The sequence below is a fragment of the Phaeoacremonium minimum genome (genome assembly GCF_000392275.1).
Source record: "Phaeoacremonium minimum UCRPA7 unplaced genomic scaffold PA7_03_scaffold_415, whole genome shotgun sequence".
Lineage (NCBI taxonomy): Eukaryota > Fungi > Ascomycota > Sordariomycetes > Togniniales > Togniniaceae > Phaeoacremonium > Phaeoacremonium minimum.
Window position 1 is genome coordinate 61,310 of NW_006921317.1, and position 27,959 is coordinate 89,268.

General features: G+C 51.7%; 3 protein-coding genes across 3 annotated transcripts; 2 read left to right on the plus strand and 1 right to left on the minus strand.

The window, feature by feature from the left end:
* Positions 1–11,226: 11,226 nt before the first annotated feature.
* Positions 11,227–12,672, plus strand: UCRPA7_5524 (putative transcriptional activator xlnr protein; the record flags this gene model as incomplete). The annotated part of the gene is made up of 2 exons (XM_007918071.1): positions 11,227–12,468; positions 12,529–12,672. 2 exons carry the CDS (start codon positions 11,227–11,229, stop codon positions 12,670–12,672), a joined length of 1,386 nt encoding a protein of 461 aa, XP_007916262.1.
* A 6,995-nt stretch (positions 12,673–19,667) lies between these two features.
* Positions 19,668–20,661, minus strand: UCRPA7_5525 (putative histone deacetylase hos3 protein; the record flags this gene model as incomplete). The annotated part of the gene is made up of 2 exons (XM_007918072.1): positions 19,668–19,675; positions 19,764–20,661. 2 exons carry the CDS (start codon positions 20,659–20,661, stop codon positions 19,668–19,670), a joined length of 906 nt encoding a protein of 301 aa, XP_007916263.1.
* Positions 20,662–26,380: 5,719 nt separating this feature from the next.
* UCRPA7_5526 (putative 3-carboxymuconate cyclase protein) lies at positions 26,381–27,940 on the plus strand (the record flags this gene model as incomplete). Its single annotated transcript, XM_007918073.1, has 3 exons — positions 26,381–26,744; positions 27,019–27,446; positions 27,536–27,940. 3 exons carry the CDS (start codon positions 26,381–26,383, stop codon positions 27,938–27,940), a joined length of 1,197 nt encoding a protein of 398 aa, XP_007916264.1.
* Positions 27,941–27,959: the final 19 nt, after the last annotated feature.

Here is a 27,959-nt window from a genome sequence, read left to right on the forward strand (position 1 = left end):
GATAAGATCGTTTCAAAGCCACTCGGAATGATTTTGTGCATGTTGTACAGGTCAAAAAGAGACTTCAAGAACTGGACAGTCTTCTGCTCTTGATGAGCTCGCCACTTGAGGAGCACGACGACGAAGTCAAAGGGTCTTCTGAAAGAGGCAGGGGAAAGTCTGCCCGAGCCGTGAAACTGAAAGAGATGGTTGCCGATGTTCGCCTCATGCAGGGTCATGAGAGGATCATAGGCCAGGCTCAACTTGAGATGAAAGGGCAAAACGTTCGTGGGGAGAGTCCAGCTAAACAATCGACTGGTATAAACCGTTTGATCTGCGGGCAGTGTAGATGACGACATGCCACACTGGTAACCTAGTGGTCACTGCGAACCCTGCATGACAGCCAAAACGTCGAGCGTGTCAGTTGTCGGGTCTGTCACTTGACTTTCGAAAAAAGACAGAACCCAACGTCCGGGAATGTCTTCGCCTTTCCTAAGTTAGCACGGCAGCGGCATCATGCTGGAGAGCATGAGGTTGCTGATGCCAAAGGATTTCTCACTGTAACTCCTCTCAGAGCGGCCTAACCCAGGCGGCGGGTCCGACTGGCTTGTTGGGAGAAGACGGAATGAAGCTTTCCAGAACGTAACAAAACATGCACCGTAGACTTGACAAGACTGGAAACCTCCGCTCACTGGGAGGAGATCGGAGAACGGTCAAATCCAAAATAGGTTGATGATCTGTGATTTCTGTGCTGCAGAGCGCCAAATGCAGAAATTGTGACGACGAAAGAGGTCACCGAAAGAAGAATTGTGTAGACCCACGATCAGAATTGACAGATTACACATAGCATTTTTGTCACTAGTCATCTCGAACTTGGCTGGCTTTGACTAATATCGTGTAGGGGTTTCTCGACGACAACGAGCTAGCCAACCTCAATTATGTTGCAAAGCATCACCAAAACCTTCATGAAGGCCGTCAGTTACCATTCCCCGCAAAAGCCTGTTCTGGGTTTGGCTCCGACAGATCTGACAGAACTGCCGGGAAGCTCCCTGGACCATTGAGACGTTGGACGGAGCATGTGTCCCGATCGAGTATCAGTGATGGGGGGGGGGGGTGTATCTAGCACAAAGCGCAGTGCTGGTTCTGGTTCGTGAGAGAAGGCATGACCGATATTTCAGTCTACCAAATACCAGGACGATTAAATCAATAACTTGGTATGTTTCAAGAAGCCGCACGAGGTGACTCCGAAGGTCCCCGTCAACTTGTCAAGACCACGAGGTGCTGAGGGATGGTGTTATGTTTTCATGACAGAGGAACAGCGAGCCGGCCAATAACAAGCCAACGCCATACACTCATCTATTGACCCCAACATTTCAGTTCTGTAAGTGACAGAGGTCGGGATGCAACCGTACCATCACACCTACGAGTGCCGACTAAGTCACCAGGTGCGACATATCCTACGAGGGTCGTTGAACAGGGTCGTTGCAACGCACATCACCCTATTACGATATATGGAGCTCGTAGGTGCCAGCCGTACCATCGAGTGAAGGCCATTCGATGATCGACTGTTGCATCCGGCAGAGGGAGCCGTTTTACAATGTTGTTGCCCCATGCCCCGGATCGATATCACAAATTGTTAAGATGTAGGGACAGCTTGTCTTATCAACTAAAGGGTGATATTCTTGTCCCCTGTGGCTTTCATACGAACTCATACTCACCTTTTCTCGACGAAGCTCAATGGGACGGTGACTAGTAAAGAGCTTGTGGCGTTTAACCCGGACTCATATAATCTCGTGCTGAAATTCGCTGAAGATGTTGCCCAATTATGACTTGTTCCTTTCCTCCGAGCTTATTCGCCTCGAAATCCTGTCAAGTCGATCAAGCTGTTCGGCCTACTGCGTGGGTTATCACCTGCCACTTGCAGCTTGGACCGCTTTCTTGTCTAGATAAACTGTTATTGCTATTGCAGGTCGTGGTATAATGGCCGTGCATATTCGTATAACACGGACAATTGATGACCGGGTTTTGTAAGTACCTGGCAGCTCGACTTTCGTTCCTGAACCAGAGCCGATGCGTAGCGGGAAGTGCACATTCCCGCCAGCAGAGTGCCGCCAACAGATAGTAAAGTTCCTATTGATTAATTGATGGATATGACGGCAAACTGAGCCGCCTGCGCACTGCACTGTCCTTTCTTCAGATGTCCGACCTGATTATCACCGTTGATGTCATGACGTTGACTTTTGCCACCTTCCATATGAAGCGATGATCGTGGGATTTGCTTGTCAAAGGTCTCGAGCGAAATGACTTTTGAGAGACAGAAACATCAGCTTCCTGAAGCAGCACGCGAAAAGGGGTGACTGAACCACCCACCCGCCAAGCGTCTTCATGCGCATATTCCTTCGAAGCTTAGTTGGTGTAGTGAATGGAAATACGGTCCATTTTCCGTCAGTACTGCAAGCTGAAAGACTTGCAATCTATAATACCATGACTGAGGAATGAGGAGCCTATATGTTGGTGACTTTTTGTGTTGGCTATGCCACCATGGGGCATGAGAGGACCTGCAGGTCAAATTAGGTTGCCAAATTGCTCCTGTTGGTTGGACACCGCTTTGACAGCTCCTTCAGACCAAGCTGGTGTGTGTCAATTACAACTAGTTCCTGTGGGGTGCAGCGGAGAGTTTTGATCGGTAGCTTGAAATCCAGCGCCTAAGTGGTCATTCGGCTCTGTGTGTGCCCTGCTGCATCGGCCGAAGCTCCTTCGGGGCGACCTCGCTGGGTGCATGAGAGACATAGCCTCGCGGCCAAAGCATTCGAATTGCTAGACTCTCAGTCGTGATGCTAGATGTGGTCCTTCAAGAGACTTAGGCCGCTCGAGACTTACCGTTGTGCCTGGGCTTGGATGGAGACTGCACAGGGTCACGCTGTTTTGTATTGTGAGGAACCTTGTCCTTGTCGAACAACGGCGCGGCTCTTGTTCGAAGCATCATCGAGGTGAAAAGGTCAAGAGCAGAAGTGGCCTAACCTTATTTTGGAAAGGGACAACCTGCCATTGACCCCTGCGCCACGTGGAGACGATGGCACAACGGAGAGTCGGAGAAGGGGAGCGCTTGCCGAACGATTGGAGGCTACAGTGTCCAGGGGGTTTTCGAAGGCTGCTACACTACTCACGATGTACTGCGTAGTACAGCACCAGTTGGGGGCTGGGGAAAGCGTTCCAGCTGGGCTACGCAATGTCTTGCTGAAGATGAATGCTCAGGTCTGCCGAACGTTTCAAAGACTCCGACAACTAGTTGCTGGACCATTGTAGAAGGCTGCATCGAAGGAAAAGGCCGTTGCCAGAAGCCTATTGGACAGCGAAGCCTTAAGGCGCATGCCAGATCTACGAGCGCACGAATTAGAAGTCCGCCAAAGTGGGAGCGTGAACGGCCCCCAGTTGTGTACTGACATAGTACTGGGGAGGTGACAAGGTGGGGGAGTTTCGGACCGTCGACCGTTAATGCCCTTGGCGCCACGAAGCAAGGTCTCGGCCAAATCCTTGCGCCCATCCAATCTCGTAGCGCGACCTTCGATGTGGGCTTCCATGATCCTGGCATCCGGCATCTGTAGATAGGCTTACCCAAACGTCATCGCGAGCGGTAGTGAGTAATAAGAAGTCAAGAGGAGTGGAAGCGAGACTTCATTTCTGCTCTAGTCTATCCAACAGAGCAAGCAGGCTTGCAGATGGCCAGGGCCATGACTGTCTCGGATCCTGGCTTGTTTGCCCCCGGCCTTGGAAACTTATTTTCAAAACACAATCTTCCAAGGACGGTTGGATTGTTGGTTCAAGTGCATGGCGACTGCGATGAAAGCCCTACAGCGTCGAATCTATTGATCGTGGTTGTGATATCGAGACGTCTGGTGTTCGGCGTGTGTGACGCAAAGACCCATTGCAGGAGCATACGACCAGGGATAGCGTTATCGACAGGTACGGCAGTTGCTTCAGGGGTCGAGTATTCCATGCAGAGTAGCCGGTGCTTGTCTATTTGCCTTTGACGGGCATAACAATATGCCACTTGCTCCGCGTTGCCTCATTCTTGTCAAGCGGGTGCCTCCAGCCCAGATTCCATCAGTAGACCACCCATGGTATCACGTTTGGAAAAGGTCCTTGTCCACAAAGGTCCGAGGACGATGAGGAGGACCAATTCGCGGGAGGCATTTTGTGAGTTCTGGAAACAAGCGGCAGTGGTGCGATAGTACATGGGCCAGTATGCAGGTCTCAAACAACCCCGGCATCCGGAGCTGGTGCAAGTATGTCGAAAAATCTACATCGAAATCAATTACACAGAGGATAGCAATCGTACGGGTTCGTGGGTGTTAGAGAACATGCAAGTTACCACGGAGCCGCGGGGGAGGAGTGCCATGTGCAGGGGCTGCATCAGGTCCCCGCGATGTAGCACACCTCCGAACGAGCCGTGCTGCAGGCCGCTGCGGCCTGTTCCTGAAAGGTAAATGAAAGTGGTGTGCGGAAGATCATATTACGGAGAGGTTGGTCAAGACCGAGCCACTTGATTAAGACACCTAGACTGTCATCGGTGAGCAGCTAGGTGGATGGCGCGCTGAGACTCTTTAGATGATGATGCATCTAGATAGGTGTCCAATGTGTGTAGATACACCACTTACTCCCGATGCTGAAACAAGGTACCTAGGTAGTCAAAGTAGACGCTAGTGTGGTTCTATTCGAGCGGCGCTTTGTAAATCGTCGGCACTTGGATGTTTGGTCGGGGTCATGCCTTCCCTCTTATTGACAAGTTCCTGATTCATGGAAGGAAGGCTGGAGAAGGTCGCAACTGCCACATAGAGTTAGGTTGCACTTCGCCAGTACCAGGGCTGAACGACCTCGGGCAAAGTAACAGACCGCTGTTGGACTTCACAAATAAGTCACAGAAACAAAAGACCATGCTTTAGATACCGTAGATGGAGTTGCGTCGAAGGCCAGTCAACCTCAGGTTGGTGGAAGCTGAGCACGGCCACAGTCGTGCCTGCCATCTTGATCCAAACCCGTGCTTTCATCGCCCTATGGCCAAATCAGACCTATTAGGAAGGCATGACACCCGCATATCAAGTCGCGGCGATTTAGAGGATAACTTCAAGCTGCCCGGAAGCGTCCAAACCCTCCGAGGACAGATTGCATGGAAGTATTTTCAATGCGCTGCGATATGATACTATATGACGCTTCTGCTATTGGGATTGCTTACGATTGGACATCGGAATATTCTTTTGTTTGTTGTTCGTTTCGGCGCCCGCGCTCAGTGAACGTCAACCACCTCGCCCCTATCTCGGCCCTTATGAGCAGTGTTAAGAGGTGGCCAGCCTTGCTTGAAATTGAGCCAACACCATCAGCGCCGCAGCAAACAAGAACGCGCCAAGACCCGGATATCAGGTCGCCCATTGAGTGCGTTGCAGATTTGAAAGGAAATCGCAGAGCTTGGGATGGTTCCGGTGCCGCGAGATTACAGGGGTTGTCCAAGGCAGTCGATATATTGCAAAGGGGATGAACCAAACCACGGGGGATGCCCGTTCACCGACTGCAGTAGATACCATACCCTAACTGAGTTGAGACTTGCTAACGCGCACGCCCCGCAGCGTTGGCCTCGATCGAGGTTGTCATGTGCCAGCGACTATCACACAATCATCATCGGATTTTCATGCACACGATATTAAGTCCCCGCAACGATTTGATGGTCTTTGCTCTCTTGAGTCTCGAGACACTCTCGGCATCTTAATGAAGTTGTGTTTACGATGCGACTAACGCATTTCGGGTTGTAAAAGCTCAACCGAGCGCCGTGGACTCCATCGGAGCTGAGCGATCGCTAAAGTCTCATTGACTGTGGTGTACCGACTTCACGAGCTCCGCTTGTGAATGGAGCGTTCGCTTGTCGAAGCACGGAAGCTGTGTGGTGTATCAAAACAGGGATGAAAGAGCAAACTGCTGGACAGAAGGGACGCCCACAGCATCTGGTTTCAGCGACTTTCAATCATAATGTCCGATCATCATGGGCAAATCTCATGGTTCACCTGGATCAATATTTTCGTATTGCTTGGTGCCACCTGACTTTGATCAGTCACTTGGTCGCTGCTGGTAGAGATAAACCAGTCTGGTTCAGCGGCTGCACGTCAAATCTTGTCAATATCGATTCACAGTCTGCTGGCCGACATGAATATCTGATTGAACTTGTTAGAGTTGTGCATTGACGACGTCAAATAATCCGGTTCCTTGTAAATGCAGAGGTTTCGAGATGTCCAGCCCTGCTCGCGCGGTCATAATTGGCTTTGCCGCCAATCGACAAGGATAGACGCCACTGTGGACGTTCTGGATGCTTGCTTGAATCGTCATCAGAAGACCCCCAATTTTGTGGTCACCTTCTTTGCCAGCCCTAGGGATCAGCCCATATGCGGACCAATAAGGCGGCTTCTGGGAGCGAGCAATAACGTATCGTATAGTACAATACGACCATGCTCTCGAGAGCATGCTGCACGATGCCACCTCCACAGGTGCACTCCAAGACTACCTACCTGATTGTTTACAATGGTAAGTTCTTTTGTGGTGACCCTACCTAACCTGCGAAATTTCTCCCCTGCGTGGACTTTACCCAGTACTTGGAGCACGCTGAAGCTGCTCACTTTACCCAACACAAACAAAGACAATTCCGAGCGATCTAGGGAGTACACAACCATAGAACACTTCACATTGGATGAGCTGTCCATGATTGACTTTCTCAAACGTTCAACCGATCGGACGAACAAGACACATGGCTCTGCGAAATGATACAAGGACCGAGTCCAACGATGAGGACGTTTTCGGCTCCGTGAGATGGGCACCCATATCCTCGCAGAGCGCGAGGCGCATGGTATGTACTGCATAGTATAGCAAGGCACATATAGATGCTTGAACGGCTTAACCCATGACGGCACGGATCTGAATGGCCTCCTCCATCTCCAGTTGGAGCGCCTGCCTGATGATGATGATGATATGCGACAGGCATCACATATGAGGGCAGGGAGGTGGGAGGGTGACAGGGGTTTGAGGAGAGGGGTGGCGGAAGTAACGACGGAAAAGCACAAGACAGGGAGGAGTCTCGATGGTGGAAAGAAGGCAGCCCGCTCCGGCCGGACCAAGTCTTCTGTAGCGCCCATCTGGCCCGACTTCCCAGCCAGGCTTAGAGGGAATATGCGGAGCCCACCCAGATTGACTCGGCGAAATCTGACCGAACACTGCGCTCCCAGCTGCGGTTGTTATTGGTATGGGTAGGGGTGGCACAGTCCAGCGCCGCCTCTAGTCAGGTATGTCGACCAGCACTATGTGGAAGGCACCGCAGGCACCGCATTCGTTCAGTGGCTGTCTGGTCCATTGATCCTAGCAGTGTTGGAGAAGAGACAGAGCGCGGCCATTCTGACGCTGCCTCTGACATCTGTGAGGATGGGGCATGCAGTCACGATTTTGCATCAAGGCCCGAATCGTCCCGCGTCATAATGCTAGGTGTGTGCATCCGCGCATTGTCAGGCCTGACCTCTTGTCCACTCGTGGAGGCAAGCTGGCAGCACCCACGGCGGTTTTCCGAGTTGGTGAGCATCGTGTCGCGGCGGCCGTTCGCCCTAGTGCTGCTCTTCATCTTTGGGCTCTGCCGTGTTCAGTCTAACCCCATCTCCACCTCCAAAAATTTGGTCACCCAGTCATCATTGACGGCCACCGCCCCGGTCTTCCAATTCCGCCCTCTGTGAAAGGAAAGGTACTGACTGTACCGTACCGTTCTGGTGCAAATGCGCTGGCACTCGGCCCCCGAACGACCACCACTCAAGGGTTCTTCAAGTAAGGTCAAGGTCAGGTATCCCCGCAGGGCCCGCTTCCTCTGTTTGCCATCGTTTGCTGGTACGAGCGGGACCCCCAGGAATCATGGATGCATGAAGTACACCTCCCTCCAGTCGCAATGTTGGGGTGGAGGGTGGTCTTTGAATGGTCCCCCAGGCGGATGCATGTCAGTCAGTCAGTCAGTAACTAACTAACATGCTAGGGAAGGTCGGGTTTGTCGAGCTAGGGTCTGGTCGGTTGCGACTAACGTTGGCGACCACGAGGTTGATTGTCCGTTTGACTGTTTGACCTGACTGAAGTGACTGACCGACTAACCCCGACCTTTGTGCCTGTCCCCGCCGGACCTGCCTAGGCTGGTCCAGGGCACCTCACATGAGGGGAAAACAAATCGCATCAGTCCCCAGTCGACCCCATCACTCCATTTTTCTCCCCTCAGACCCTCCTGTCTGTCTAATATGAAATAACTAAACGTCCTTGCCTCGGACTACCTCCGCTACCTACCCTATTCCTGACCTGGCTTCTTCCTGGACCGTCTTCCAAGTCGGATCTTCCTTCTCAAACGGCAGTTCCAACGTGCGCGGAGAGCATCACAAGAGTGTCACGAGTGAGCTGACCTTGAGGTACTCTCATTCACACCTACACTGACTGCACTACACTGCGCCCGCGGTGTTGGCTCTCCTCCACTCACATTCTCACGCACACACCTTCGTCCCACCCTGCCTCTCCCATAGACGTCTCCCGTCCCGCCGCTTGTATATTGTGGTCCCAATATAAATGCGATACTCGATATTGCCTCCGTTCATATGAGAAGGCGAATGCTCTCGCCAATCGAGGCCAGTCTCGCCAACAAGCTCTTCTGACAACGCTCATCACCTCCTCTTATACATGCATGCCAAGGCCGCAGACATTGCACCAGAAAGTGCTTCAAGACTCGCCCGCCGCTGAGAACCTACCGATTTACGTCTTGTGGACGAATTCGGTATCCTTTGGTCCTTTTGGTTTTCCCAACTCCTTCCGCTCACTCTCGAGGCACTATACCGGCAGGTACGCCGACGAGAAAGTTGCCCGTGACCTGGGCTGTTCCTTGTGAGAGAGCGGCCGGCTCGCCATCAACTCTAGTCTGGAAGTGCAAAGAGAGGCAGCTAGGGCCCACCACCAGTGACGAGACAGGCCCTGACGAGACGAGACGAGGCCGACACGACCTGACGGACGAGGTCTCCCCCTTGCGCCACCACTTCCTTTCCCGGAGAACCAAACGGCCAGACCAGACCAGCTCATCGGTCCCTCAAATCTCTCCCCGTACGTCCAGAAAGTCCCTTTCCTTGGCACCCACGTTCTTGACATGGTCTCATTGCAAGCCTACCCCCTTGTCATCTAAATTGTTGCCCTCACCCCCGAGTCTCTCTTGATACCTCACACACACCCCAACCCCGCCATGTGGTATTGGTTTCTGCTTCCATCGTGCAGATGCCTGTGCCGTGTGGTCCTACAACCGCGTTGATCCCTTTCCACTGGTTTGGCGTCTGTCATGCTGGCTCGACATAACTCAATGCTCATGCCCTCTTAGTCTTCCCCACACAAGATCACTTCGGCCCGTCCATGTACCGCTGACTACAAGTGGTTCCCGTCCGGCAGCTCGCCAACGCCGCCAAGAGTAAAGATATAGATAGCTGTGACATCCGCCGTCAAGCTCGACGAACCTCGCCAGTCCAGCTCTCCTTTCACCTCATCGGCGTAGCATAGCTTCACCCAACTGCCCGCACTCGTTCGAAGTGGCACGTCTTATCTCTTGATATTCTCCTGGACTCTCCGGTCTCTCAAGCTCGATTTCACTCATCCACCCTACTCACATTTTTGAGCCCACTTGGAGCTTCTTGCATAACGACGTCAAGATGTTATCCAATCCACTCCACCGCTTCTCGCCCTATCACTCTATCCCCTCCTCAACACTTCTCTCTAATGGTCACGTTCCAGCTGGGCATTTACACGCCACCGGCCTGGATACTCTAGCCCAGGGCTCGCATTACGCCCTTCAACAGCTTCAGCAACATGTTGGCGTGCACAACCCACATCTAGCTCGGGCCGGTCCTCAGGCGAAGCACCGACAGCACCCATACGGGCCTACTGCGCGGGCTACAGGAGCTGCCGGTCCCATACGACGAAGAATCAGCAGAGCCTGTGATCAGTGCAACCAGCTCAGAACAAAGTGCGATGGTCAGCACCCTTGCGCCCATTGCATAGGTGAGTAGCCAGCCACTGCTTGTCTTTGTAGAGTCCAGTTGCTAACTAGGCACAGAGTTTGGTTTAGGTTGCGAGTATATCAGGGAAAGGAAGAAACGAGGAAAGGCATCCCGCAAAGATCTTGCCCAGCAAGCGGCAGCGGCTGCTGCTGCTCAGAATGGTCAAAAGTCGCCTGTTCAGGGGGCAGATAACGGCCAGTCTGAACAACACGATTCGAAGCCAATGATCTCAAGCGATCAGTCTTCGGCTAATAATGACAAAGTTTTGAACGACCTTGGCGAAGATGGCATCTCACGAAGCCAAAGGACAGGAAGTCTTGATAGCTTGTCTGACATGGCAGCGCATCAGTCCCACATGGGAGGTCATCCAGGTGCCATGGATCGCGATCATCTTGAAGGCCCAACAACATTGGACCTGAACGGCTATGGAAGCGTTCACAGTGCCTATGATCGGCAGGCAATGGCCCCGCATATGATCAATACCTCAGCCCACGCAGCGTATGGTGGCAATCAGGGCAACATGTCGACCTATCCTGATCTACCCTATGCTTTACAAACGCAAAGCCCAACAGGATACTCCGCAAATGCAAACTCCTTTCGAATGGGAACTAGCCCGCTCAGTGCCTACCCAATGGCTGGAGACGCCACCTCACCAGAATGGATGTCCATGTCCTCTCCACCACCTCAATATCAGACTCAGATCCCTCAGAACAACTATACCCACTCACCACTCCGATATCCAGTCTTGGAACCCCTTGTTCCACATCTTGCAAATATCATTCCCTTATCTCTAGCCTGCGATCTGATCGATCTCTACTTTGCGAGCTCCTCCTCCGCTCAGATGCACCCGATGTCACCTTATGTTCTAGGTTTCGTTTTTCGAAAACGATCATTCATACATCCGTCAAAGCCGCGACACTGCCAGCCAGCCCTTTTAGCAAGTATCCTTTGGGTTGCTGCACAAACAAGCGATGCTCCGTACTTGACGAGCGTCCCTTCTGCTCGAGGTAAAATTTGCCAGAAGTTGCTTGAATTAACGGTCAGTCTTCTGAAACCCCTGATTCACACCCCATCGGGAGACGCATCCCCTGTGTCAAGCCCAGTGATGGACGGTGCAGTTTCACTAGGCGGATTGGGAGTGGCACTTCCTGGAACAATTAGCATGGAGGCACTTACAAGTGAAACCGGTGCCTTTGGAGCAGCTGGAACCTTGGATGACGTTGTCACGTACATCCACTTGGCGACCGTTGTTTCTGCCAGCGAATACAAGGGTGCAAGTCTACGCTGGTGGAACGCAGCGTGGTCTTTAGCTCGTGAGCTGAAGCTCGGCAAGGAGCTGCCGCCATCCATGAGCTCACCGGAAGGAGATGACGACATTGACGGCAACCCCGAAGATGAGATGGGCAATAACGTGCCTGGCGTCATTACTGAGGAAGAACGTGAGGAGCGCCGTCGTGCCTGGTGGCTCGTCTACATCGTTGATCGCCACCTCGCTCTCTGCTACAACCGTCCTTTGTTCCTTCTCGATATCGAATGTGACGGTTTGTTGCAGCCTCTGGATGATACTGCTTACCAGAATGGCGAATTTCATCCGTACCCCACTACCGATCCGAACGTACTCGCATCGGACCCCTCAGGCGTCCAGCATTCAAACCGCGTGCGTGGTCCAACATTTGAATGCAGCGGTCACAGCATATTTGGCTATTTCCTACCTTTAATGACGATTCTGGGTGAAATTGTCGATTTACACCATGCCCGCAATCATCCGCGATTTGGCGTCGGATTTCGCTCTGCTCGTGAGTGGGATGATCAAGCCACCGAAATTTGCCGACATTTAGAAGCCTATGAGCGAAGCTTGAAGCGCTTCGAGCAGATGAATATGAGCACAAATGCTCAAGGTGGTATGGATGATAAAAATGACGGTGCGTCTGGTTTGGGGAATGATGGGCTTGGTGGTCCTAATGACATTGGGACACCCTCCGTGCACTCCGTCCATAGCGTGCATACGAGCGCTAGTAGAATGACGGAGTCTGATATCCAGACTCGTATTGTCATGGCATATGGTACTCATGTCATGCATGTTCTACACATTCTTCTCACCGGAAAATGGGATCCTATCAACCTCCTTGACGACAATGACCTGTGGATCAGCTCTCAAGGTTTCATCACAGCAACCGGCCACGCCGTGTCTGCTGCAGAGGCCATAAGTCACATTCTGGAGTTCGACCCTGGCCTAGAGTTCATGCCTTTCTTTTTCGGCATTTACCTTCTCCAGGGCTCCTTCCTCCTACTCTTGATTGCAGACAAGCTGCAATTTGAAGCTTCGCCTAGTGTCGTGAAAGCTTGCGAAACTATCATTCGGGCTCATGAAGCATGTGTTGTCACTCTTAATACTGAATATCAGGTGAGTTCATTTACCTTTGTCCACCAACATAAAGTAAACTGAAGCTAATCTTCATCGCAGCGCAACTTCAGCAGAGTCATGCGAAGTGCTCTTGCCCAGGTCCGTGGCCGTGTGCCAGAGGACCTCGGCGAGCAGCATCAACGACGTAGGGAGCTTCTGGCCTTATACCGTTGGACCGGTGATGGCACCGGTCTTGCCCTCTAGAGATAGCAGCTTTATATGTTATCCTCAATGCTTCTACATGATTATTTTGCGCGTTTGCTTTTCTTGTGGAGACGGAACTTTTCTGGCGCACGGCGTTTTCGTTAACAGATTTTTGGCCATGGGACTCAAAAACAAAAGGGGTTGCCGGTCGGAACCGGCAGGGAGTCATTCTCATTTCGGGATACCAGTGGTCCTGTTAGCCTAAAGGTGGCTACAGTACTGGTCCGGGGCATACAATGGACTCTGCAGGAAATCAATGGACAGCACCCCGCCGACAGAGTCGGGATGCTATGACTATGATGGTTACGGCCATGGATCTACGACAAGAGAGCCGGAGGCCCGGTTTGGATATCTTTGCGGCTTCTTTACATTCCTTTATTGCAGACTTTGTTTGTTAGCACGGTTGTGTTAGTTGCGAACCCCCTGAAAGAGCTGGATACGGTGGAAGGAGGGTGGCTTGCCCCTGCCGTTCGCGATGCTTTGCGCCGAGGCACCTGTAACATAGAGACAGAGCAGACATATGACCGGACGAATGGTGTAGTGATACTAGCTTTACCGTTCCCTCCTTCCCCCCTTATTCCTCCCGATCTATCAAGTCTTCGAGAAATCCATCAAGCTACTGTCCTCCCATACACTGGTTGCAATAAGCGTTGACCCAGTAGCCCGCTACATTATACTGCGGCGCGGCCTTTGGAGCATCGCAGAACACACTCTGTCCAGAACGCGTACGCTTGCGACCGCACTTGAGCGGTTGCCGTTGTACGAGGTGTCCACAGAGCCCGTAAAAGTGATACCATCCACAGTAGCAATGCCCCGCACTCTTTTTATCTCTACCAACTTCACTGTCGAAGTCATCCTCCTTCTCACCCTGCCTTGCTCTATCCCTCTTTAATCTGTATGCCCTACTTGCCAAAGAATGCAGCAACATGATTGACGACGATTCCAAGTATTTTTCTCTGAGCGGCAGTATTCCTGTTGGTGGTCCCAGCACTTGGCATATTACGGATTGGGACCAGAGACGCGTCGTTTCCGTAACCATGGACGGGGAGCAGGACGACGAAAGTCTCGCTATTCAACATCTCAGCCGCTATAGTGATCAACTATCTCCCGATATTTACAGAATCTATATATCGCATACCGGTGAGATCATCTCGACATACAATGATCCAAAAGACGATGAGACCTGCTGCATACACTATCCATCCCTTCAAGACACTTGTCTCCCGGAAGGAGTTCAGACAGTACGGCGGGACCAACTTGAGGAACTTGAGAGGCTTGGTCCTGACGTCGAACTTGTTACATGCCCTCCATGCCTAGATGGATCTGCTAAAAAGGTAAAATCTGGGTTTCCACCCTTAGATTGTTTCGTGCTGTAATGAAGCTGACTCTTGGGCAGGTTATCTTTAAATACTACTTCTTGTGGCAGTATGCACAAGTGTCCTGGAAGGAGATGAATTTGTGGATGCGCCTTCCACGCCACCCAAATATTGTTCCCTTTGACCGGGTGGTCGTTGACGAGCTCGAGGGTCGGGTAGTCGGATTCACTAATGTCTATATGCCTGGCGGTAATCTGGAGGAGAACAGGTCGCGCGTTTTCAAGCTGGAGTGGCTCCGACAGCTTATCAAGGTCGTGGATGACTTGAACCTTGAATATGGCATCACGCACCAAGACATTGCCCCAAGAAACCTCCTGATTGATGAGTCAACAGACTCTATCATGCTCTTTGACTTCAACTTTGCGGCTCGCATGGATTGCCCTTCATCTACAGAGGGTGAGGAGTACGTCGAGGACCGGAACGATATCAAAGGCGTTATATTCACCACCTACGAGATTATTACTCAAGATTATAGTCTCCGGGATATACCTCACGAAGACCAGAACCTTAACAGCCTTACGTCAAAGTGGGTGAAGCATCCGGAGGTAAAGCTAGACCATCCAGTTGCGTCATATCAGCTTATGTTGCAAGAGTGGCAGGATCAAAGGGCAGGAGTCTGTTTAGGTGATGTTCCAAGGGCCATTGACTTGCCGGCCATGCCCAAGCCCCCGCAGAAGACCATTTGCCTAAAAGATGCACATGGGCAGCCAGTCTATTCGACCGTGGATAATTTTTATGAGAGGCGGCGAGATGCGTGGGCTAGGGGTGATAAGGTCCTTAACTGGCAACGGCCGCCCCAGAAGCTTCTAGACAACGGAGCTCGGGTGCTTTCTAGCGGTGAGATAGTTAACTGCTGAAAACCGGTGGTTCTATTAATATTTCAGAAATCATCTTGTAGGTTATATTATGTAGAATTTCATATAAAATAAATGGCGTTTAGAACCCCTTAGTATAGAAGATGCGAGAAGTTGACTGAACTCTGCCTGGTAAAAGTGGGCAAACTGGTTTCACTTGGGTAATTCTGCCTTACCTACCTACAGTTGGTTATCTTTTAGGTGTTGGTTGTTAACTTTGTAATCCCTGTTACGAACCTCTAGTAGGTTGACGTTCCCAAACTTTCGCCCAGGGTCCAGCCAATAAAAGTTCTCCTTCAAAGCTGGACCAACACAGAGGATTCGAGACAAGACAGCGACGTGAAGTCCAGGATGTGAAGGTTATTTAAAGAGTCCCAACAGCAGAAGAGAAATTGCTTATATATCTATCAAGTCTAATATTTACTTACTACTCTCGCATAGCCACTAAAGAAAAACGCCCTTATTCCTTAGTTATTAGTATTCAACTTACTATCCTACACACCTCAACCCCAATACCTTCCTATACTGTTAATATATATATATAGTCTGTTCTCGCTCCAATGCGTAAGTCTGGCAAATACATACAGTGTAGAGAATCAACTAACCCTGTAATTTAAGAGCTCAGGATTGTGGAATTGCTAGTTATCTCTATCTTCCCTGTTGCAGGCCTGGTATTCTACAGTAAGAATCTCATTTATTCAATACTTGCTATTGCATGTACTAACCTAACACAGCACTATCCCTGACAGGATGCGTGTGTGATAGCCCTGGGTTACCTAGTATATTCCTGGTGGCTGTCAATAGCTCAAGCACGGCAGAACTTCGAATTGGTTATTTTGGTAAACTCTCTCTGTTTATGCCTGATGTTCCCGTGGATTGTTCTGCTAGAAAGTCTGAGGCTGATATATATAGGAGTATGCATGATTGTACCGCGGCTTATTCCTACCACAAGTCTGTTATCCTGTGACCAGGTAAATGACGGCGTTATGTGACGATTATCCGGTAGAGATGAGAGGTCGGGAAGAATCTGATGCTGTCCTGTAGATGAATCCCAAACAATCACTGTAGACCAGCCAGAGATATACGCGAGCTTGCCATTTGACGACCAAGCGACAGACCCTGTCCGTACAGGTCCAGGCTGTCTCGTCAGCGTCTGATGGTGGCCACTTTCTTATCCTCCACATGTTGTAAACCTAGCTCTATTATACACTCCATCTTCTGTCGGCGGGCAGCAGCGTCACCCTTAGGGATTTCATATGCCACCTGAGCATGATCATCTGTCTTGCTGGGGGATGTCGATCGCTTCAATCGGGCTACGATGATTTATGTTAGAATACAAAAACGTAACGGATGAAGGCAGGAGCTCACCTTGTCTCAACACACGTGTAAGAAGGTCCTCATTCTGACTAACTAGCTTAGATTTTTCGGTTCTAAGGGCTTCATATGCAGTATCCTACAGAGAAGCGTCATGATTAACTCTGTCTACAAGATCACAAACTCCAGCGGTTTCCGATGGAGCTGTTCCAGCAGACTTGGCTTTTTTCTCAATCGAGCGGTCTTCCAATGCCGAGATAGATTGTTCTGTCATAGGGCGGGAATCTGCAGGAGCTGTAGGGGGTTGACTCGGTCTCGAAGTTGCTGTAGTAGAAGAAGACGGTACCTCGGAGGAGCAGGCGACACCTCCTATCGTAAAATCAGCAATGAAGGGTCCACCATGACTTGGACTACTACCTTGCGCGGCAGTGGACGAAAGGCTGCATTCTCCAGACCCTTCCAGTGTTTTCGCGTTCAAGGGTTTCTTTCTGCCATAGTTTTTGATTTATCCCAGATCCTCGTATGGCGTGCCTGATCGTTCTCATCCATTAGGGGCATCAACACTGGATGTATTATTCTAGCTGGCCAGACTTGGACCACAATGTTGAAACTGGTCAACTTTATTTCTCGTGCGGCTGAGATGCAGGAAGTCAGACGCCTGCAATTGCCTTGTCATCTACAAGTGATGTGACTGGCGGAATGCACTTCATATCTTTACAGCACTTTGAAACTGGTTTTGAGACCGGAAGGCTAAGAAAAAAGCTGGCATATATCTAGTGGATAGACCACAGGTATACATCTAGGCTAATCATTTTCAAATCTGCGATCATCATGCAAATATTAGTTGTTACTTATATAGAACGAGAAGTGTCAAGTGCGGGCACTTCACTTAATCTTAGATGTTCTGGCTAAGTGGGGCACTCTTCAATATTGCATAAGCTCAATTTTGGCGTCGTCGAATCAGATCTCGACCGGCTTTGTGGTCTAGTGGTATGATTCTTGCTTCGGGAATTTCCTCCCACACATCAAAAATGTGTCAAGAATGTAAGAGGTCTCGGGTTCGAATCCCGACAAAGCCCCTCGCCTTTTTGTTCCTAGACACTTCACTTTTTGTTTCCATATTCTTTTTTTGCTTTCGAGAGTACGTCTTATATGACTATATAGCTTTTACAATTGCGAGTTGCTCTAAGCTTGAGATGTCACTACGTAGTAGAGCTCTAGTCTGGCAGTGATATAACATCAAGAGACCTCTCAATACACCTACATTCTGGTTTTACCCATGTAGAGCACCTCGATCTGAAAGCGACGTCGACCAAGGATGTGTATTTATATAGGTCACTGTTTCGTGTGAATGCTCAACATGGTTACTCTGTGAAAATAAGTTTTATTGCAAAGAATTCGATATCTTGGTATCCCCAACACTCTAGCAGCATTAAAAAGGCGACCAGGGGTATCGTGTTGTCAAAAATGTACAACGCAGAAACAACATTAAACTGAACGTGACCTTGCTTTCCAAGCCTTGCGGCATCAAGGTCCTCTGTCTGGCTATCAATAACACACATTACAGCCAAGTCGTCGCCAGATATCTTTCAGGCTGTTGACCAACTAAGAATTACATAACGCGCAAGCGCATTGTGAGCTTCACTTCTGAGGAGTCTCTGGCACCTCCCAGATAGAACTAGACGACTTCGACTCAGGCTTGACGGTCGGTTCAAGCTTAGGAGTGGAAGCACCGCCTTCCGCGGAGCGAACCGCAAAGGGTATGGCAGAAGTCGCGGTGAATACTGGTAGATCTGTCCGTTTCATTGGACTCGGAGTCGACATGGGGGTGGCCGTATTTGGCGGCAGCCATTTCAGGGGCTCTTGCTGGGGGATGGTTGCAGGAGCCGGACCTTCGGGCTGGTAGGATATGAACATGTCTGGTGCAGGTTGGGGTGCCGGTTCTGGAGCCTGTACTGGCGAGCTTGGAGGTAGAGGAACACGCTGCGCGGTCATCGGCGAAAGCGCTGGCGGTTGCTCGTGGCTCGGAGTGACGGGCCCGCTCGCGACAGGTGGTGCCGGTAGGACATATTGGTCTGGAGCCACTGCCTGTAATGTTGGAGTCACGGGTTGTCCCTCATTTGTTTCCACTGTCGGCGGTGGCATCTGAGCTGAGGCAGTAGGTCTGTATGCCTCTGGGATGGTTGGCGTAGGGGGCACATCTACTTTCATAGGAGACGCCGATCTCGAAGATCTTCCTTTCGTCACCTTGCCTCCTGCCTCTCGTTCGCGTGCCTCGCGCTGTGCTTTGGTCACGAGGTTAATTTTTATCTTTTTCATGCCGCTTGTGAGCTTGTCCATGTCATCACCAGACTTAGTCGTGGAAGGCCCGGCGCCCTGTTTTGCAGACGCAGTGGAGCTCGCGGAACTCGTCGAGGCCGGAGCGTTCCGACCCGTCGTGATAGGAGCTTTCTTTGTTCTGGGAACCGCCTTTGTCGCCTCTTTCTTAATAGGATTGGCTGGTCTCGTCTTCTTTACAGCGAGAGGAGCACCAGTGGTAGTTTTGACACTCATGGATGATCCTGGCCTGACATTTATGGAGCTCTCAGAACCTGAACCGTTCGTTGGTCCAGCAGAGAGGTCTCTTAAGTCAGGAGTTTCGGACACAATGGTCGACGCGGCACTAAGACGTCTACCTGACTGTCTGGGGGGTAGTCGCGGACCTGGAACTGGAGTCGAGCTCCGTGATAATGTCTGTGCACATTAGAATCCAGCTGCAACTTTATATGGAATGAAAGCCAGATATAACATACCTTTTCAGTTGGGAGTAGTGGCGTGCCGGCGACAGTCTTCCGTCTGTTCTTATCCGGTTTCTCGTCCTCTTCAGCGATTGTCTTCGCTGGTTTGCGCTCTCTTAACGCCATTCTCGATCTCGTAGGAGTAGCAACAGCAGCAACAGTATTGCTTGCTGACGACTCTCCTACTAAGGCCGATTGTTTCTCGCGTCGCACACGAGTTGCTTCCGCGGACAAGTCTTCTGGTTGGCAACTGGCAGTGGTGCGATCAGTTGGCACAAGAAGGTTGCACAGCTCATGAGCTGCGACAGTCCATGGTACCTCTGGAGGCGGTGGAGAAGGAGGTCGAGAAATGGCTATAGGCGAGCCACTGCCCAGTCCTGAAACACTCCGTCGAACTTTCGGTGCTACAACGACTTTTGCAGAGGAAGACTGAGTTGGCGACGAATATGTCGGTGGAGCGAAGTTTCGAGGTTTCTTGGGTTCGTTTTCTACTGGAAGACCTGCACTCTCCAAACGTTCCAACTCAGATATTGCCCACCAGGATGGCTCGTATGGATGCCTCTTGGCTTTTCGGTCCACTGACTCCGTCCTCGTGTGTACTGAGCCAATCCTCTGGCCCATCTGGAAGCCTAGACCGTTGTATGCTTCCTCGCTGGTCACTGGGTCGCCACCAGCTAATCCACTAAGATGGCTGAGTACTCCTGAGGTCAACGCACGGTCACTATATCCACCTTCGAGAACGCTTATGATACGTCCCTCCACGCTGGTACCTTCCTCCTCAGCTATCTTCGTCACATCACGAGCAATGCGAGCATAGAACTCGGTGGGGACGTTCACCTTATGTCGCTGCATGCCTGAGCTTTCCCATTCGCTAGCATCGAAGCCTGCTGAGAAGAAAATGGCGGCTTTGGCGTTCTGGTTCGCAGCTCGAAGGCGCTCCGTCTGCTCTTTGAGGAACTTGCGCGTCTTCTCCAGCAAGACGGAGTATTTGTTTTCGTAAAGTTTCCAGAACTCAGCCTCTGACTTCCACGACTCAAGATGGACATTCCATATGTTTTGACCATGAGCATTGTCGATGCAGAGACTGGCGTTCTTGACCTTTTCCTCGTCACCCATCTCGCAGGGGTAGGAGTTGATATCATGCAGACTAAAATATCCAATAGACGTCTTCTTCCACCATGCTGCGTTTTTCGAGAGCCCAACGCCCCGCGAATTATGTTGCCAAGCGATAGATTGCGAACCGTCGCCGTGGTGCAAATCGAAGTCGATGATAGCCGCATGAGTTAGGCCGTGGCTCAAAATGCCATGCATGATGCCCACGTGAACATTGTTGAGCCAGCAGAAACCTGAAGGATACGATGCCGAACAGTGATGTCCTGGCGGTCGGATAGCGACGAAAGCCCGCTTCGGCCCATTGTTCACAAACACAGAATCGACTGCCTCACATACAGCCCCTAGTGCACCCTCAAGTGCCTCAAGTGACTCCGCACAGAGGTAGAGGTCTCCCTCATGTAGCTTCTTAGGCGCCTCATGGTCTGGTCCACGATTGATCTCTGGTCGTTGTAGTTCCTTGCCGTTCATGGCTAACTTGGCTTCTGCTGAGTCACACATGATCTTGAGCTCCTCCATCCACTTCGTCCCGTGAACATTCGTTATTGTCGCCGACATGAGGGGCAATCTTCTCGTGGTCTTATGGATTCTAAAAGGTATCGACGGCAGTGACGCGACATCGAGCTTCGGGTGTGGTTGAACGGCGCCATCCGCATGACGCTCCCCTAGACGCACATATGCCGTAGCCAAGCCTAGTACACTAGCCCTTATTCTCTCAGGCCGCTCGACTATGGTGCTCAGCGCCGCTCGAGAGGTGCGCGGGCGGGAATATCGATGCCCGTAGCAGGAGTCGTGGAGGATGACTACCGTTTCGGCTGTTGCCCCGGAACCCGTTCCGTGGTGCAGTTCCAGCTCCGCTTTGAAGTGCGCACTCGCAACCGTGGCCGCGGTGACTTGCGGCTTCTCTGGGGGGTCGGGAGAGATGCTGCGAAGCGGCGATCTTGACATCGAAGGCGATCGCATGTTGACAGAACTGGCTCGCCGCGGGGGCGCAACGCCGTTCACAGAATGAGAGTGAAGTGAATTCAAGGAAGCTTTCCTGAGCAAAGTCGGAGTAGCGGAACGAGAGTCGCGTCCATTTGAGGATGAGGGCCCGCTGAGAGGGCTTCGGGGAGGGTTGGATCTGATGCTGAGAGAGCTTGGGGAGCGACTGAGAGAAGGTTTGAAGGGGCCACCTGGCTTGGGTGAGCGGGGCGATTTTGCTGGAGACGATGTAGAAAGGGAGAGCTGATTTAGTGACTGCAGTAGGTCGGCATCCGTGTCTTTGTTTTGGTTTGTCGACGCCCTTCTAGAGGAGGAGGATGGATAAGAGGATGCCATCGTGGCCACCTGTTTTCCCCGGTTGACGCAGCCAGGATCCAGTGTCTTTGGAAGTCCTTTGTAACCAGCTTCGCAGCCTCAGAGGCTCTTTCAATTGCTCAGCAAGATGCTTCACATGCGACAGGTCCCAATGTGTGCAAGTGGAGCTCAAATGAGACAGTCCGTTGGCGACTTTGTGTCGTTGTCGCAATTCATCCCTTGGCCAACTTTGCATACAAATAAAGAGGGCGCGTCTGGCTTCTAGCAGCGCGTCATTCATCCCTTTAGCTTGGGTTGCCAAGCCCTAGCTGGGCCAGGGGCGCTAGCCGGTAGTGCACCTGTCCTGGCTGAAAGGACCCCTGTTCCACTTGCACGGCACTCTGACGGAATATCTTATCGGCCGAGTGATCAGCCTCAAGAACCGTTACCTTCTGTCACAATCAAAGGATATCAGGAGGACAGTCAATCTTTCTAATATTGGGGGCTCAAGAGAAGTCGCAGTAGACAGTGCTGTCATCATCAGCGTGGTTGAGCCAGATTCACCAGTGGCAGGTCATGGTCTTGGCCAATCACTTGCAGGATTTGGTAGTCTGGAGACTTGGTACTGCAAAGGCATCTCATTTATCGCTTCGGATGGTTTACTACAACGCAATAGGACGCCTATAATCAAGACAGCAGTAACTCTATTAGACTACCTAGGTACCTAGGTATCTTTTCAGGTGAGTCAGCGTGGGTGTTGATGGATGCGAAAGATCGTTCTTCAAATACATTATTGCTCCATATAGCTCTTAAATGATGCTGACACGACTCACAGATATTGAAATGTATGTTTTCAGGGACCATCCTCAGCCTTGAGGCGTTTTATGGTCTTGAACATCTTTTATATCTCTAGGTCATCTCTGGGGCTGAGTTGGGTTAGCTTGTTGTTCCTTTGGCCCTAAGAATTTCCACCAGGTTGTGCAAGAGGTGACTGGCGTTTCTGCCTAGCTTCGAGCTTTATATATAAGGCCTTCCAGCTCCCCCGATAGATACATCACCCTCACTTGGATTTTTAATTATTAACAACTTCAGACCTTCGATTCAACAGGTTCTCGAACTTGAACTCTATTTGGTCGTCCACCCTCCCATTTCGTTCGTGCTCAGCCTCAGAACCTTGCCGCACCTATTGCTCATCTTCGACTCGCTCAGCCACAGGCCCAGCTTAGTGAACTCGAGGAGTATTTCGATTTCGACAATCCTGCGCCTTCGTCTCCAAACATCACACCTGCGTCTACTGTGAGCCTCAAAAATGGAAGGAGTAAACATCAAGGCTTTACGCCACTGGGCAACTTTCGGCAAACGAGGTGCGCCACAGGAAGCCAGAGCCAACCGTGGAGACTGGAAGTCAGGAACATTTTCTATGCCGGTGACAACACCTTGGGAGTTCGCTCTTCCCGAGGACGCTGTCAGCAACCTACTTACCGGATACTTGCCTAGGCAGCAAGAAGATAAGTGGTTTGTGTTCACGGACGGACCGGATGCCGAAGGCAACGCTACGGTGCATATGACCAGAAGCTGGACTGGGTACCCAATAGCAGAGGTCAAAATGAAGCTTGTTATGGGAGATGATGGGCAACCACAAGATTTTGGTGCCAAGTTCACGGAGATGACTTGGGAGTCCGATAATGAAAGAATAAGATCTCATGATTTTAAAAAGGCAAAAGAGAACGTCATCTCGGTTTGCGCATGGGTTCTCGGAATTCCGTCCATGGAAATCCGATCCCTGGAACAGCAGGAATAGGCCAAGGAGCAGTATCGATCTGTTGACGATCCGCCCTGTATGAAGAGCGTGGAATCCCAAGAGATATCTTTCCACACAATAGTACTACTTTGCCTCATCCACGACGAAAGCCCAGCTGCAGTTCTTCTGATTGCGGTTACGCCGAAGTGCTTCTGGGGCTAAACTGTTGGCCGATATCGACACCTCGCCCACAACTCAAGCTCCATAGACTTCAAGGAGCCCAACAACCCAAGACTATCATACGGACAACAGATAAAGTTCCGATGGAGACCTCAGTCCATGCCGTCTCTTCGCCAGCAATAGTGCAACAATAATATCGTGACATCACTTCTGAAGGAGCACTCAGGATCCTCTCAACGGTCCGCAGACCGTTTACAGCCGGCGGATCTCCAACTCTCTCAACCGTGGAATACCTCCTTGCGCACGGTCGTCCAGCGATTCAGGCAGTGAAAATACGAAAACTTGAGTCAAGGTGTGCTCAAAGGAGATCTCGTTCCCTGCTGCAGTTTTAGTTGCAGAAACCAAATAGCAAGAGGGACATTCTATAGATATGGCGGTCAAATATACCACGAGCAACATCGTGTCACTGTAGCCAGTGGATTGTGGGGTGTAGCATCGTCTCAATATGGAAAAGTAGACTGTATCATGCTGCATCAGCCTCCAAATGTAACCACATCGCACTCTCGACGATATGTTCAAGCCGCCTCTGATAATAGGTACTAGGGCCTCAAAGAGGTTGGAAGGAGACCCAACTTCCTTCATGATTGGCCGCATCGTTTCCTGCCACTCGGCAGAGGCTTAAGTGGTCATCGTCGTGCCTGCGTCAATGACCATCATCACCTCGACCACTACTCCGCAAAACTGGTCGAGTAGTTTTGTCATGATAATTTACCCCAAGATCACCTCAGAAGATTAAAACGCCGGCATATCCGCAACATAAATCTCGTAGCTGTCGATGCTTGGCATGCATCTACACCACACCATATTGTCGCCAAAGGGGCCATGTAAGCTTTGCTCCCTTGTAACGTGTCAAACCAGCATTTCAGAACTTTGGGTTCTAGCACGAACCAATCGAATGTCACAGAATTTGGGCTCTCAACGTCTTTAGTCGTCGAGGTTCTCAGACGATTGAAATCCCGAGATTGCTCAAGTATATGATACTGAATGGAGCACTCCTCATCATTGAGGTGACATCGTGCTTCTGTCACGATGTCGACATCATGGCTGGGAGGCGCTGAATGAGGCTGGAGACTTGTCCATCTTGGTCTCCCAGAGATCACAAAAGAGGTAATGAACTGCACTCCAGACCACTTGTGTCTTGGTATGGGCCGCTGCATTCTGAAAAGGGGAATGTGATTCATTCAACATTGCCGAAATCGTGAGATATCCTCACGGCAGGCAGCCCGCGCTGGGTACGAGTGCCGGGACACATCCCACACGAGATATCGCAGCGAGAGAAACTGCGCGTCGCCAGCCACTAGCTGGATGATTTCAAAGACGTAGCATTGTGCGATCTCCTTCAGCAGTAATGTCTCAGCAAGATGCTTAGCTGCAGTCGCCGTCTGCAAGGCAGGGGCACAGTCTAGAGGCTTAAAACGCCTCTTATATCTACTTCTCCAACACGGTTGTGAAAATGCGCAGGGCAGAACATCAAACTAACCACTGCAGTCTATGACCTTGACGGAGAAGAAAGCCTTGACTTTGTTATAGTGCATTGCAAGACACCCACAGGGAATTCCTCTCCATGAGAAGACTTGCTTCGTCTAGCATCAACTCCGTGAGCTAGGTGTCTGATACCGGCCGCCGTACCAAATGGATGAGCATAATCACTCTACAGGTGGATACGATCACACATTGGCCTTTATGAATTATCAATGCTGATCTCTTGGGGGGCCGGCGGGTAGCGAGAGCACTGGTCCGGCGTGCGGTTGAGGCACATTACCACTGGCATATGTGGTTGAGCAGTGTGCAGAATAGGTCATCCGTAGTATCTGATTGGAGGTAAGATAGATTAATCGCCAAATTGGGGAGGGCGAAGACCGTGGTTCGCAAAGCTGTATGTACAACTCCGCAAGTACACTAACAACTAGCACTCTTAGCTGACTCACAAACATGGGGGCTCTCATGTCGCGTATCCCATCTGCATCGTGTCGTTGCGCAAATCCAAAGTCGCTACCTGAGTTTCAGACCCCGCTCAGTCCTCTCGCAATTTAGTTGGCCCAAGGCTCTGCTCGTTCTGTTACGTGAAGCCGTCCTGCAACTACCAGAGTTGCCAAGACTCTGGACATGCGTGTCGACAGCAACTGAGCGACTCATGCCATGCAACGGCTGCTTGCCTTCTCCACTCGCTTCTCCGCACGCGAGGAAAATCAGTGGAGGGACAATTCTAACCGGCGCCAGGCGGCCCCAGCTTACAGGGCTCAAACGGTGCTACCAGCCGTCTCACATCTCACAGGACCAGCTGCGCGCTAGCTAGTCTACGTTAACGTAGGTACTGCATCAGGCTCGACGTCGTTAACTGGCGCTCACCGGTTCGGATCGATCTCGGTAACTGCATTACCCCACAGGCCCTTGCCAGTGGTCAGGGGATGCAGGTAGCGTTGCTCAGGGTTCGGCGAGGCTTGGACTTCTCTACTCAACTTAGTCTTCATCTTTGCGAGCAGGGCGGCGGTCTGGTCTGGCGGACTTTGACACTCGTTCAGAGAAGAGCAGAGTGAAGAGTCGGACAACATTCGCAACCTCTACTCGATTACTGTTAGTCGCTGGGACTCCTCCACCCAGTATTGCTTGGCATCGACAAGTCCCGGCGTTTGATGCACCGTTGAGCTGCAAGCCATCCCTCGATTGACAGGGAAGCCCGCGCCGGATAAATTGGCAGATGGTCGTCTCCCATTGATCCGTTGCCCGATTAGGAAGACTGGAACCCATCGAGCCCACTCCGAGGGCACCTCGTAGATCGGGACTCTGACTCGGGAAGAGGCGAACAATTGCCCTCTGTTTGCCCTTTATTCGGCTTGTGTTATGGGGTCCTCAGTTAAGATGGGCAGCAGTGGCCCCTCGAGTGGGAGAAGGACGAAGAGCCCTTTGGCCACCTCCGCTGCTATTCTCACCAGTTTTTGTCTCCTTCTTGTCGTCGTCACCAGCAGCACACTCGTTTGCAGAGGAGACCAAATATTCCAGTTTTTCCAGGCCAATACAATGTTCAGGGACTTCTTAGCAGCAGCAGGGGTCGTGGCCACGGCGCTTCCACATGCGTCGTCGGCCACCCTCCTCTATGTCAGTTCATACAGTGGCACTATCACTTCCTTGAACTTGACGGACGCCACCACCACGACAGGAGGCGCGCCGGCCAGCCTGCAGTCCATCGCTTCGACGACGGGCTGTGCCCCCAATCCCTCTTGGCTGACCCTGGACTACCCCAATTCCACCCTCTACTGCACCGATGAGGGCCTCAGCTCACCCAACGGCAGCTTGTCTGCCTTCAAGACCAGCGCCGACGGAACTCTGGTACACCTGGACACGGTCACCACCATCCTAGGCCCTGTGAGTGCTGTGATATACGGTGAGGGTGGGAGAGGATTGGCTCTCGCGGAATAGTAAGTGGCTTCTTCTGTTTAAACGACTATGCAAACCTCCTCCCCTCCCCTACGCACGCAGCCGAGGCGTACAAGGGGGCTCTAGCTCCTGACTAGCCAGCCTCCTTGATACTGACTGGTCTGCGGCTGCTTCGGCGGCGTCTGGGTATCGTCCAAGTCAACAAGACCTTGCCTTTCTAACAAGTCATGCGCCGTGCAGCTCGGGATCCTCGATCAGTTCCTACGCTATCTCCAATCCAGCCTCGCTGGCCCCGGTCCAAGCCGAGACCTTCTCCATTCCCCACCCCGGGCCAAACCCGTCTCGGCAGGAAGCCCCTCACCCGCATGAGGCGATCCTCGACCCCTCTGGGCAGTATCTCCTGGTGCCGGACCTGGGGGCCGACCTGGTTCGCATCTTCAGCATCAACCAGACCAGCCTCGAGTGGACGGCCGTCAAGCCCCTCGAGGTCACCCCTGGCAGTGGCCCTCGCCATGCCACGTTCCTCGTGACCGAGGACAAGAGGACCTTCATGTACCTCGTCAGTGAGCTGGCCAACAACATCACCGGCTACGAGGTCGCCTACAACGGCGACGACACCCTCGGCTTCAAGCAAGTCTACCAAAGCAGCACGCATGGCGCAGGCAAGACGGCCCCAAGTGGGGCTGGTGCTGCTGAGATTGTTCTATCTGTGAGTAGCAGCCTTCATTCCCCTTACCCCATGTATCGAAATCACACCCCTTCTTCCCTTGACCCCCTTTACGTCTATTCGTCCGCCAGAAGCTATGGAGAGCCGAGTGCAACACCACCACCTTGCTAACCACACGCACGATCGGCACGCAGCCGGACTCCAAGTATCTGATCGTGTCATCGCGCGGCGAGGCGTCGTTCGAGATCCCCAACTTCGACCCCAGCAACAGCACGCAGATCCCCTCTGACGTGCTCATCAACTTCTCCGTCGACCACGCCACCGGGAACCTGACGCCCATCCAGGAGTTCCCCTCCGGCGGCATGTTCCCGAGGCAGTTCTCCATCAACAAGGCCGGCACGCTGCTGGGCGTGGGGCTCCAGAACGACGGGCGGGTGGTCATCATCGACCGGGATGTCGAGACGGGCAAGCTGAAGTCGTTCCTTGCGCATACAGACGTCGCTGGCGAGATCACTAGCGTCATCTTTTACGAGTAGAATGGATAGACCTTAGATA